General features: G+C 41.8%; 1 protein-coding gene across 8 annotated transcripts; it reads left to right on the top strand.

The window, feature by feature from the left end:
- Positions 1–4,366: 4,366 nt before the first annotated feature.
- On the top strand, positions 4,367–10,729 carry LOC103651052 (probable methyltransferase PMT23). Of its 8 annotated transcripts, none has more exons than XR_004857323.1 (9): positions 4,367–5,462; positions 6,036–6,185; positions 6,451–6,721; positions 6,869–6,979; positions 7,540–7,711; positions 7,884–8,144; positions 8,892–9,086; positions 9,172–9,423; positions 10,275–10,729. XR_004857323.1 is itself a non-coding variant. In XM_035966387.1 (9 exons), exons 1-8 carry the CDS (start codon positions 4,686–4,688, stop codon positions 9,391–9,393), a joined length of 2,088 nt encoding a protein of 695 aa, XP_035822280.1. In that variant the 5' UTR covers positions 4,367–4,685; the 3' UTR covers positions 9,394–9,423; positions 10,516–10,729. The 8 variants fall into 8 exon arrangements, 7 of the variants coding, with proteins under 7 accessions (XP_035822280.1, XP_035822281.1, XP_008674869.1 ...); XM_035966387.1 differs by having other exon boundaries at positions 4,367–5,414; positions 9,195–9,423; positions 10,516–10,729; XM_035966388.1 differs by having other exon boundaries at positions 4,367–5,414; positions 9,195–9,423.
- Positions 10,730–11,766: the final 1,037 nt, after the last annotated feature.

Genomic DNA, 11,766 nt, shown 5'->3' with positions numbered 1-11,766 from the left:
AACAAACATTCAAGTTCATAGATATCAAAAAAATAGTTTTGTTTTTATTCCTAAGATTAGGTCTCCTATTCCTAAAGTCACTTTAGGCACATGATTTCAAAGTGTGAAATCCACATTTGTCTTTAGAGAGAAAAGGTAAGAATAATCAGAGTAAAGCGGAAATAGATGAGAAAAGATTAAGATAAGTTTAGAAAAGGACCAGAGTAGCAAAGGCAAGTAGATAATGGTTGTCCAGTTCTATCTATGTTTCGTCCTACGGTCAACATTCCTCTGATACCACTTCTGTCACACCCGGGTTTTAGGGGCACCAAGACCCGGGCGTGAACATAATCACCAGGTGTGCTGGGACCAAGTCTCACACATATGATGAATCATGGCACAGGATCAAATGTCACAACTTTACTATATAATAGGAGTTCTATACAAAATAAATAAATAATTACATTATAAGGAGACAACGGTCCAGCAACCCAAAGTTGACTGGGAGACGACGGCCTAGACCTCTCACGAACACATCGCAGCATCCTCCATGCGCCTCATCCTGGGGTACCTGTTCTTGACCTGTGGGAGGAGTGTGAGACAGCAAGAGTGAGCTCACATACGTTCATCTCTCAACAAGTTGTGGGGAATAATGTGCATGAACTCGCCAAAGGTGGGAGCTCACGTGAAGTGTAAGGCTTACCAAAGAGGATGGTTAGAGCTGAGCATTGCTTTTAAAGTTGGTCAAAATTTTATTAGCAATTACTAAGTATAAGTAAATGCCAACCCAATTAAGTAGTAGAACAAAAGTAACAACATCACCTGCGATGCAATGCATATGACAAATTGAATTTAGTTCCATAATTTAATCATCAGAGAGTCCTGAGCTGCTCATGACCGTGAGCTCGACTAGTATACCAGTTTTACACTCTGTAGAGGTGATACCCTTTACCCACAAGTCATGTTACCCATCTGCCAAGGGATCGCGACTTCCCATACACCTCTACCGAGGAGGCGAGGCATGGTAACACTACGAGGCCTTTACAAAGTTCCACTAGCTTCAGAAAACCCGCTACAGTTTATAGGAAGCTCCAATGCAGGGTTCTTGCCTGACCGCCATCACAGCAAAATCAACCAATGACCTCCCTACACTGACCACTCCCCTACTGCCCTTGCCCCTTTTGGGTAAGGTAGTCCTCCACTAGCTTTCCTAATTAATGAGCCAAGGGCGTCCATAAACCCTTGTGGTGGCACGTGTTTCTCAAGTTAAGCTCTATGTTCCAATTAACATTAATGATCTTGACATGAACATAAATAGAATAACAAAATAACTGGAACATAGATATGATAAATAATTATCCCAAATCCATGTAAAGCAATAGCAAACTACCCAAGTGATTCAGGGGTAAACAAGGTAATGAGATAAACAATCTAGGATAACCTATTGGGTCCCATCAGAATTAACCTATGCATGAATAAATGATATTAAAGAACATTATTGGGTAAAAAGTGGTCAAGGGCACAACTTGCCTGAGACTTGAGATTCCAGGTACCAGGATGATCTTCAGGTGACACGTGTCCTCACGCTAGTCGTAGCAATACAGACAAACATGATATAGACAAAATTAACATCACACCAAACATAAGAATATACTGCATAATAATGATCTACGCGACGTTACGAGATCGTAGAAACAAGAACCACTAAATTCAGAGTTGCGGTTACCAAGTTATGAATTTCGGAAATTATTTAGTGCTTAGAATAGATTAATCCAAATGAATAATTTTAATTCAAGTTTCATGGCTAAACAGTGTTACTAGTTGGTATAAAATATTAATACAAAATTATTGCAACTAGAATGACTCAATTTGGAGCTAACATGAATTATATATGAATTCCTCAAGTTTCTAGAGTTGTTTTTGTACTAAAAACTAATTTCTATAATTATTTCTCTATTTTTAATCTTCTCTGGACTGGGCCTCAAATACTGAGAAGTGCAGGGGCTACGGTGCAAATATTTCTAAGACTCAGAGAATAGTTCCACTGGACGACGGGTTGATTCCTACTTAAATCAGGGGCTCATGTGCAAAAAGGCATGGGTGAAGTGGTATGGTTGTATATGGGCCGTACGATTACAGATAGAGGGCTTGGATTAAATCACCCTCGATCTAAACCGGTAGGCTACTATATTCGTTAGATCAAGGATCTACGGCGTAGATTTAAAATAGCCAAACCGTTTTCTATGTGCCCGATCTAGATCGAACGGCACGGATGAATCCTACGAATCGGTATGCATCAGTATGATCTCAGCCGCACACTTGAAATCAACGGCAATCGGGTACTCTCCCACCTCCAGAGCGCAGGCCAGCGACGCAGGATTCCCACGCGGCGCCGCACGCCGGCGAGTCATACTGTGCTAGCGACTTAGTTCACGATCTCCTAAAATGGAAGTCCCAACCCACAGCGGAGACAAAGGCGAACCCTATGAATAGATGCTTACCCGAGATGGAGGCACATAATCTCTCAACGATGGAGGCGGCCGCACCCAAATCAATGGCAGAACCTCGACTTTGGTAAGGAATTGTGCCCACCGTGGGCCAAATCCGCGCGAGCTGAGGAAGAACACGGTGCCCCCGCCTCGTGGTGGTTATCCCGTGCCATCCAACCGGCACCGAACGGAGGTGTGAGGGCAGGTCGACGGTAGACGCACAGTCGATGGCGCGACTGGGGTTAGCTTCAGGTGGCCAGGGTGATTCTCTCAGCCGCAACGAACCCCGGAGTAGGGCTGGACAAAATACTCGTGGCTCGTGAGCTCGCTCGACTCGTGGTCAGCTCGGCTCGGCTCGACTCGGCTCATTTCAATTTTATCACGAGCTGAGCTAACATCTCAGCTCGGTTCGTTAACGAGCCAGCTCGACACGAGCTCGAGCCAGCTCGTTAGCTCGAATGAGCTAGCATTTATCTGTAAAACAAAGCATATACTTATATTGGATGAATTAATAAGTGACGAACTATGTTTGTTTAGGGTTTAAATGATGTGATATATAAAATTATGAGTATTGTTAGTCTTTTCTAGTGTTAAATTAGTATAAAATTAACTAGCAATTGATTATATTGTTGTATATATACATGTATACTATTTTTTGTTGTGGCTCGCGAGCTAAACGAGCCAGCTCGAGCTCGCAAACGAGCCGAGCCGAGCTGGTTCTCTGGCTCGGTTCCTTAACGAGTCGAGCCGAGCCAGCTCGTTTTCTTAACGAGCCAGCTCGAGCTCGGTCGAGCCGAGCCGAGCTGGCTCGATATCCACCCCTACCCCGGAGACTAGGAGCGAACGAGGTGGGGAGGGCCTTATACCCCGCGGCTAGACCTAATCTTCTCCTGGTGCCGCGGATCCGACCAAGAATCACGGCAGCCATACCTGCGGAGTCCGTGCTTTGCGGCATGGTGAAGACGACGTACCGGCCGCGATACCCCACCCAGCGGTGAGGGTGACCTGGGCGCACGCGATAGCAGAGCCTGACCAGTGGGCCACCAGCCAAAGACCGTGTGCACGCGAGGGAGCAGCCAACGGGACCACTAGTCGGCGAGAGACTAGAGTTGGCAGTGGGCTGGACGTGTGGGACCTGGCTGCGCGAGCTGAGGGAACGTGGGCTAGCGGGGTGAATCCGAAGATGGGCTGAATGGAGGGACTAGAGGCCCACTCGACTGAAAACTGCTTTCTCTTTTTTTTTATTATTCTTTTATTCCTTTCCAAATTCAAAACTTCAACTCTAAAAGAAATTATTTTTGTGGCAAATTTGTAATTTGGTTAGATATTAAATTTGAACTTGCCAATATAAAATTTTATTAATAAGTTTTATTTTGTGATTTATATAGTATTTCTCTCCTTCTATTCTATTTATTCAAAGTAGGTATTAAATCCTCAATTTGAATGTTGATTTATTTGTCACCAAATGCACACACTCCATAAATCCCAGCATGATGTATATTTTTTTAAGTGTCATTGGTTTTAATTACTCATTCTTATTTATAGTTATTCTCTTGTTATAATGATAAGATGGCACACGAAATAATGAGATCAACTATATTATCATTTTATACATTTTGGGTATTACAAGATGTTACATATAAAGTGTAATCTTTATGAAAAGACAAATAGAGAGTCAAACAGATAGAAAAGAAATAAAGAGTCTCTTGAAGATGCTCTATTTTAAAAACATGTTAGGGTTATTTAATCCTTCCGTTCTTTTTTAATTATCGTGGTTTAGTTAAAAGCAAACTAGCGAATGATAAATATTTGAGAACGCTGGTAGTAGATGATTTTTAATAGTTTAAAAGTAGAATAAGTGGTTTTATAGGTGAGCATGTGAAACACTAATAGTTGAGGGAGCCAAGTAGACCTTTTATTCTATACATTTGTTTATTTATATTTTCTTTAAAAACTAACAATTTTTTTAACTCGTCTACAAACGAAAATGAGACTCTTTTTTTATGGGGCCGAGGGGGTACTATACTCAAAACAAATCTTCCCAACGCCGGACCCGCAAGGCTGCAACTGCGGCATGCAGATCCGCAGAGCACACACGGGCACCGGGCGCACCAGTGCACCACCGCATACGGCCGTGCGCTTCCTTTCCTTCCCCCGCCGCCGCAGATCTTCCCCGCAGTCCCGGTTCCCGTTCACCACCTCCGAACCAGAGGAGGAATGGCCATCTACTCCTTCCTTTCTGTTCGCAAGCGCCCAGTTGTTGTCGTCGCCGCCGTCACCCTCTTCATTGTCGTATCCTCTCTCTTCCTCCTCTTCAGCCCCGCACCGACAGCGCTCCCGTTTTTCTCCTCCTCCTCTTCCCACCTCTCCTCTCAAGCTTCAATTGCTGCCGTCTCCTCTAACGCATTTCCACCTGAGACCCCAACCTCTGTTGTCTCCAACTGGGTCAGCAGCAACACTTCTGCTGATCGCGTCTCTGCTGACGCATCTCCGCCCGTAGTCGGAACCGCCATCGCGTCTGATGCGGTCAGCAACAGCACGGCTGACCCGCCTAGGCCAGATACCACCGCCGCTGCTGGCGACGCGAAGGCTGATGTGTCCCAACCAGATCACGGCATGCCCCCTGCCGCCACTGAAGCGAGTGGATCGGCAGGCAACGGTGAGACAGCCGCGGGAGTCTCGAGCGAGAGGGATGAGGAGGGGCAAGGCGGCGGCGGCGCCGTGGAGGAGCTACCATCGTGGGAGCTGTGCAAGGTGGGGAAGGGGGTGGCGGCCGCGGACTACATCCCCTGCCTCGACAACGTGAAGGCGGTCAAGGCACTCAAGTCGCTGCGGCACATGGAGCACCGGGAGAGGCACTGCCCGACAGATCCGAGGCCGAGGTGCCTCGTGCCGCTGCCCGAGAGGTACCGGCGTCCGGTGCCGTGGCCACGCAGCCGTGACATGGTGAGGACGCCTGCTTTGCTTGCTTCGTCGAGAAAGATTTTTTCACTGGTACTTGTTTATTCCCCAATGGATGAGTTGTGGTTACTGGTTATAGTAATTTAATATGCTAATCTGCGCTCCTATGCTCTGATTAGGATGCACTGTAATCTGCCAGCGACTTGATTGTCAGATCCAAATACCCGATTGAGCACACAGTTTTAACATTCTCGAAACTGAATAGTATACACATGCCTCAAAAGGGTAGTAGAGCTCTTTTATAGATCTTGGATGTCATCTATTGAGCTGTAGTGCTGTACATAAAGCGCGCTGCCAGGTTGGGAATTTCATGCTTCCATTGGTTAGCGGTAACATATAATGATGCAGATCCCTAAAAAAACATGCACTGATTCAAACTTTTTTTGTCATTCCCATGAATGACCCTGTGGAACATGGCCATGCTGTATGAAAATTCAATGCATGGATATTGAGTATCCCTTTTCTTTAAATGCAGACTTATCACATATCTATAATGCTCAAATTTGGAATGTACCTAGTTTATGCTTTATAGTTACTTTGTTCAACATTCAGTAAAGTATACAATTGCTGACTACCTCGTAATATTACATTCCACTCTAATTTCAGATTTGGTATAATAATGTTCCTCATCCAAAGTTAGTGGAATACAAGAAGGACCAGAACTGGGTCAGGAAGTCTGGTAACTATTTTGTTTTCCCTGGAGGTGGGACTCAATTCAAAAATGGCGTGGCTTCATACATTAAATTCATTGAACAGGTAGCTATTACTTATGCTCTTTATGTAATTCCAGCTATGTCCGAGCATATATGCTTGCATGTCATCCTGCTTTCTCATAGAAGTTCAGTATATTACTGATATTTTTGTAGTATCTTCATTGAAGTCCCATTATGTCAAAAGAAAAGGCATACTTGCATCCTTGGATGTGATCACAAATTGGAAAAGTTACTCAAACACGACAAATATAATGTTCCCCCTTGTCTTTGTCGTAATAACTCATGACTTGCGGCTATTGTTTTTATAGATTTTACCAAACATTCAATGGGGAATCCATACAAGAACTGTCCTTGATGTTGGATGTGGTGTGGCCAGCTTTGGTGGATATTTGCTTGATAGGAATGTCATTACCATGTCTGTTGCACCCAAAGATGAGCATGAAGCTCAGATACAGTTTGCACTGGAGCGTGGGATTCCAGCATTTTTGGCAGTGATTGGAACACAAAAGCTTCCTTTCCCTGATAATTCATTTGATGTCATCCACTGTGCAAGGTGTAGGGTCCACTGGTATGCTGATGGCAAGTATTTTGGAACACTTATATTCTCATGTAGTTCTTCTCTTTATTTTATTCAACACAACATTGTCTACTTATTTTGTACACTGTTTTAATGTGATGTGTGAGATACCATACAATTTGTAACGCTACTCTATTTGTGGCATGCAGGTGGAAAACCATTGTTGGAGCTCAATAGAGTACTCAGGCCTGGAGGGTATTACATTTGGTCTGCAACACCTGTCTATCGCAAAAACCCAAGAGATATAGATGATTGGAATGGTTTGTGACCACTATCTTTTGCCTCATATGGTTTTCATCAATAAGAACCTCCAGCATATCATTAGTATCTCAATCAAATTATGCACCTTAGGAATTTGTAGTTATGCACCCTAGTATCTCATCAATAAGAGCTAATACGGGTGGAATGTTTTTCATCCACACGCATTAGCTTCATACATTGAAGATTTTTAAGTGAATTTCTTGCTTCAATCCATATCAATGTCAATGTGTATTATAGCATAACAGTTAAGAACAATCTAATAAAAATGCGAGAAATGCAGCATCTATATGCCAGTAGATTGAACTCATTAGTTAGTCCTTTAGGAATTTGTAGTTATTGCTTCGTTTTTATTGGCGTGCGTTTATCATATATGACCAGGGTTAAATGGTCATACTTAAAATTGAAATGTTTCACACTTCGGTTAATAAAATGTATTTGCATCAGTACCTTATCTGCTTGTCCTTAGGCCTGCAAACCCTTTTCCTTTTGCAACCTATCATATGATTGAGCAGAGAATAATACCTAGTTGCTGATCTGATTTATCTCCAATTGCTGGCAGCGGTGGTAGCTCTGACCAAATCGATCTGCTGGAGGACAGTGGTAAGGTCTCGAGATATCAATAAGATCGGAGTTGTTATATACCAAAAGCCGACATCAAATTCATGCTCCCTTGAGAGAAAAAATAATGAACCACCTCTGTGCTCTGAGAGTGATGGATCACGTTTCCCTTGGTACATTTTCTTGAACTGTCTTAACCAGTGGTTACATCAGTGGTCAATAGTCAAGGCAATTATGATTTGTGCAATCTTGGGTCTTGGTTACTGATGCATCGGCTTCAGAGGGGATTTATGCTATGATCTTTTTCATACCATATATGTTAATCATCTTGTTCCCCTTCTTCAGGTATAAACCTCTCGATAGTTGCCTCTTTCCTGCAGTTCCGAGTTCAGGTGAAGGGAATAGTTGGGCCGTCTCGTGGCCTGAAAGACTTAATATTAAGCACTCGGCTACATCTAACAATTCTTCCATTCAGTTTCCTCAAGAAAAAATTGATTCTGATACAAGTTATTGGAAGGACCTTGTTTCAGAAATATATCTCAACGAATTTGCAGTTAATTGGTCTAGTGTTCGCAATGTTATGGACATGAATGCGGGTTTTGGAGGGTAAGCAAAAACTGGTTTGAGATCTTTATGCAAAATTAATTTAGACTAGTTGATTGTATCAGCTGTTACAACAACATACCTTTTGAAATGTCTAACTTTCACTTCTTCTGCCTGGATCTTGTTTGACACTTAATTCAGATGTGTCAGACAGTCACTCAATCAGAATCACTAATTTGTAAATATACTGACACTATGGTTTTCACTTTTTTCTGGCATAGTTTTTTTTTCTGGTTGAAGGGATTAATATGCAGATTTTTTCAACAGTTGACTTTGCAATCCTTGGCTTCAACTTATCTATTGTTAAACGGGGTACACTGTACATAGTTGTTGTTTAGAAGCTGTCAGTCAGCTTTACATAGTCCTGGATTGTGAGCTGAGGTACCCATACCTCATTAAAATCAAGTATTTAACTTTATTCAGAGGACATATGATGTGCTTGCATGATTCTTAGGGTTTATATTTGATACTACACTTAGTTTCAGCTTTTATTTACACAGATTCTTCTTTTCCTAAATTAGTCATAATTTATGTCCTCCATCTGTGGTACTCCCTCTGCCCCAAATTAAAATTTGTTTTAGATTATTAATGGATTCATACAACACTTGATGTATGTGCTTTATATATGTGTCTAAATTCATCATCACCTATTTGAATATAGACATTGAAACCTAGAGCTAAAACGAATAGTATTTTGGGACTCAGGGAGTAACTGGTAAGACATTGATCATGACTGTTTCCTTAAATCAGATTTGCAGCATCAATTATCAATCGACCGTTGTGGGTTATGAATGTTGTACCTGTTGATCAGCCAGATACATTGCACATCATTTTCAACAGAGGTCTGATTGGGGTATATCATGACTGGTGTGAATCTTTTAACACATACCCACGAACTTATGATCTTATTCACATGAGTTATCTCTTAGGGCCCCTTACGAAAAGGTAAATGAACTAGCCTTTTAATTGTTGAAGAACTCTTACTGTGTATATTCTGACATTCTCGTGTCCCAACTTTATAGCAAGCAAGCTTTTTCATTTTTTTTATCTTAGGTGCCACATCATTGAAGTTGCAGCTGAAATTGACAGAATACTTAGACCTGGTAGATGGTTTGTGCTGCAAGACACTATAGACATGATAAGAAAGATGGACCCTGTTCTCAGGTCTTTGCATTACAAGACTACAATTGTCAAACATCAATTTCTTCTTGCCACCAAGGGTTTCTGGCGCCCTGGCAGTATAGGTTCTTAGTCATGATGATTCCGGCTTCCACCCAAAATGGTATTGGCTCCATGGACTCATTGTGTTGATTCTTCTTATTCTTTTTACGTCGATTCTTCTCATAGCATAGATTAGATGCTTCATTGAAGCCCCATATCAAGTTGAGTTTCATGTTCCAATTTTCCCGCTTTGTTTTACTATTTTAAAAATGTTTTGGCCTTGGTCATGCAAATTTCTGTTTGTTATTGCAAACAGGTTAAATCAATAGGTTAGTGCTAAAAATTCTGTTAGGCGAATTCTATTTTTTTTCAATATATATTTAGCTATAAACTTCTACTGTATGACATCAATATTGTCCATTTAGCCATGATTCTTGCCTTCTTGCAAAAGAACAAGTATAACCTTTGAATTATTTCTTTACTACTCAATTTTATGCTTCCTCCATCACATAATATAAGGGATTCTGAGTTTGTTCAAAGTTGAACTATTCTAAGTTAGACCTTGTCTGTACTATCCGTTATAAGTTGCTTTTACTTTTTTGGTATGTGCATTTTGCTATGTATCTAGACATACTTTATCTCTAGGTATATATAGCAAAAATGTATGTATCAAGGAAGTTAAATAATTTATAATTTAGAACGGATGGAACGGAAAAGAATAATATTTTTATAGCATCAAATGAGCACAATTAGATCTAGACCTATTATGAAATATTATTTCATAAACCGCTTCTTTCATGTGGTAGATGTTAATATTTCTCTCTATATGTTTTCGTCAAACTTAGGATAGTGGACTTAGTACAAATTCGGTTCCTTATATTATTGGATGGAGGTAGTAGAATGTACTAACAATGGGTCTAAACTCTAGAATGGTATGGAAATAAAGTTACTTTGGTACTGAAACTTCTTTAGTGAAATTTGTCGAGGAAATTTCGACAGTGAATTTGTACGAGGTGGATCGCAAGATCGAGAACCGACGACGGTAAACGCACAAACGACACGAGTTTAGACAAGTCCGAGGTCTCAATGCGAGATAATACCCTACATCTAGTATATTGGTGCTTGTATATCGATGGCTATTGCTTATGATCTGCCCTAGATGGGAGCTACTGTCTCCCTTTTATAGTACACTGATATGTGAGGCACGTGACAGGTTGGCAATGTGAATAGGCTGGAGGAATGTGTGTAGCTATATTGGTGCCAACCGGTGAGGAGAGGGCATCAATTACCATTTTACCAGAACTCACTTGTTTCCCAAGCTCATCTATCTCTTCCCCACTGATATATGATGTTCTTCCTCGAATGTATTCCGGTTATGAACATTGTGGAGATTTCTGAACTCTGATTACAGCTACCCCGTTTCCCAATCCTCGAACGAGCCGAGCGGAGCCCCTTCTTTGAGCTCATTTTTTCAGCGAGCCGAGTCGGCTCGTTCCAGCTCGCGAGCCTTGCAAAATTGATCAATTTATAGAATAATAATGAATATTAGATAATTTTATGGATAATAGCCTATTTTTTAGTCTTTGATGATAAATATATTACAATTTATAATTTAAATTACTCATAATGTTGAATGATGATTCTATATTTCAAATTTATATAATATTAATTCAGTAAATAATGCAACAATAAGTATCAGAATATGGCACGCCAGTCGAGCCGAGCCGGCTCGCGAGCCGATGTCAAGCCAAGCCGAACTCGTTCAGGCATCGAGCCAAGCTCGGCTCGTTTCCAGCCCTGCCGCTGATCAAAATGTTGCTGAGGATCAGACTGGAGCAAAGACTGAGGTGGTAGTCAGTGATGTTGGTGTTCAAAAGAAGAATGTGGAAGAACATCATATCTGTGAATCCGGGGAACCCCTCTGGAGCTTTTATTTCCAGGCCTATGTTTAAAAGAATTTCAGATCTGTGCAAAAATGCTGGTGCATGGCCTGTGGTTGTCAACACCTGAGTACTTTATGTATGGTGGAATGGAGCACTACTGCTTAGAAGATACTCATATTGTCAACCTCTTCTCATTCTCAAGCGCTTATGGAATGATGGGGTGGCGTGTAGGATACATTGCATTTCCAAATGAAATTGACAGCTTCCTCCAGGTCAGGCTCGATGTGCTACAGCATGAGTACAACAAGGTTGATCTGTCGCATGCGTTTGTTTTGTCTGTTGTGCGGAGCTTTGTCAGGAAGCACGAGTATTGGAGGTTCTGGATTTGCCCCCTTTGTGATCGCAAGAAGTTCGTGGACACTGGGTTGCTATTGTCACACATGTGCACCAGGCACCCAAGGGCAGTCCTGCCACGACTTTAGTCAGTATTGGATCAGCAACTCAGTGATGAAGCATTGGGGAGTGACGATTCTCGGCATGCGGTGACATTTTGTGAAGATTCAGAACAGCAAGACTGTCAG

Source organism: Zea mays, chromosome 3 (genome assembly GCF_902167145.1).
Source record: "Zea mays cultivar B73 chromosome 3, Zm-B73-REFERENCE-NAM-5.0, whole genome shotgun sequence".
NCBI lineage: Eukaryota > Viridiplantae > Streptophyta > Magnoliopsida > Poales > Poaceae > Zea > Zea mays.
The sequence above is the reverse complement of the archived record's forward strand: the minus strand, read 5'-3'. Positions and strand labels throughout refer to the sequence as shown.

What these genes read in the sequence shown, in the direction of transcription:
- LOC103651052 (XM_008676647.4), top strand. Translation starts at nt 4,686, where the DNA reads ATGGCCATCTACTCCTTCCTTTCTGTTCGCAAGCGCCCAGTTGTTGTC. An exon ending in GGTCCACTGGTATGCTGATG is followed by an intron (nt 6,722 to 6,868) that starts GCAAGTATTTTG and finishes TGTGGCATGCAG; the next exon opens with GTGGAAAACCATTGTTGGAG. An exon ending in GATGGATCACGTTTCCCTTG is followed by an intron (nt 7,712 to 7,883) that starts GTACATTTTCTT and finishes CCCCTTCTTCAG; the next exon opens with GTATAAACCTCTCGATAGTT.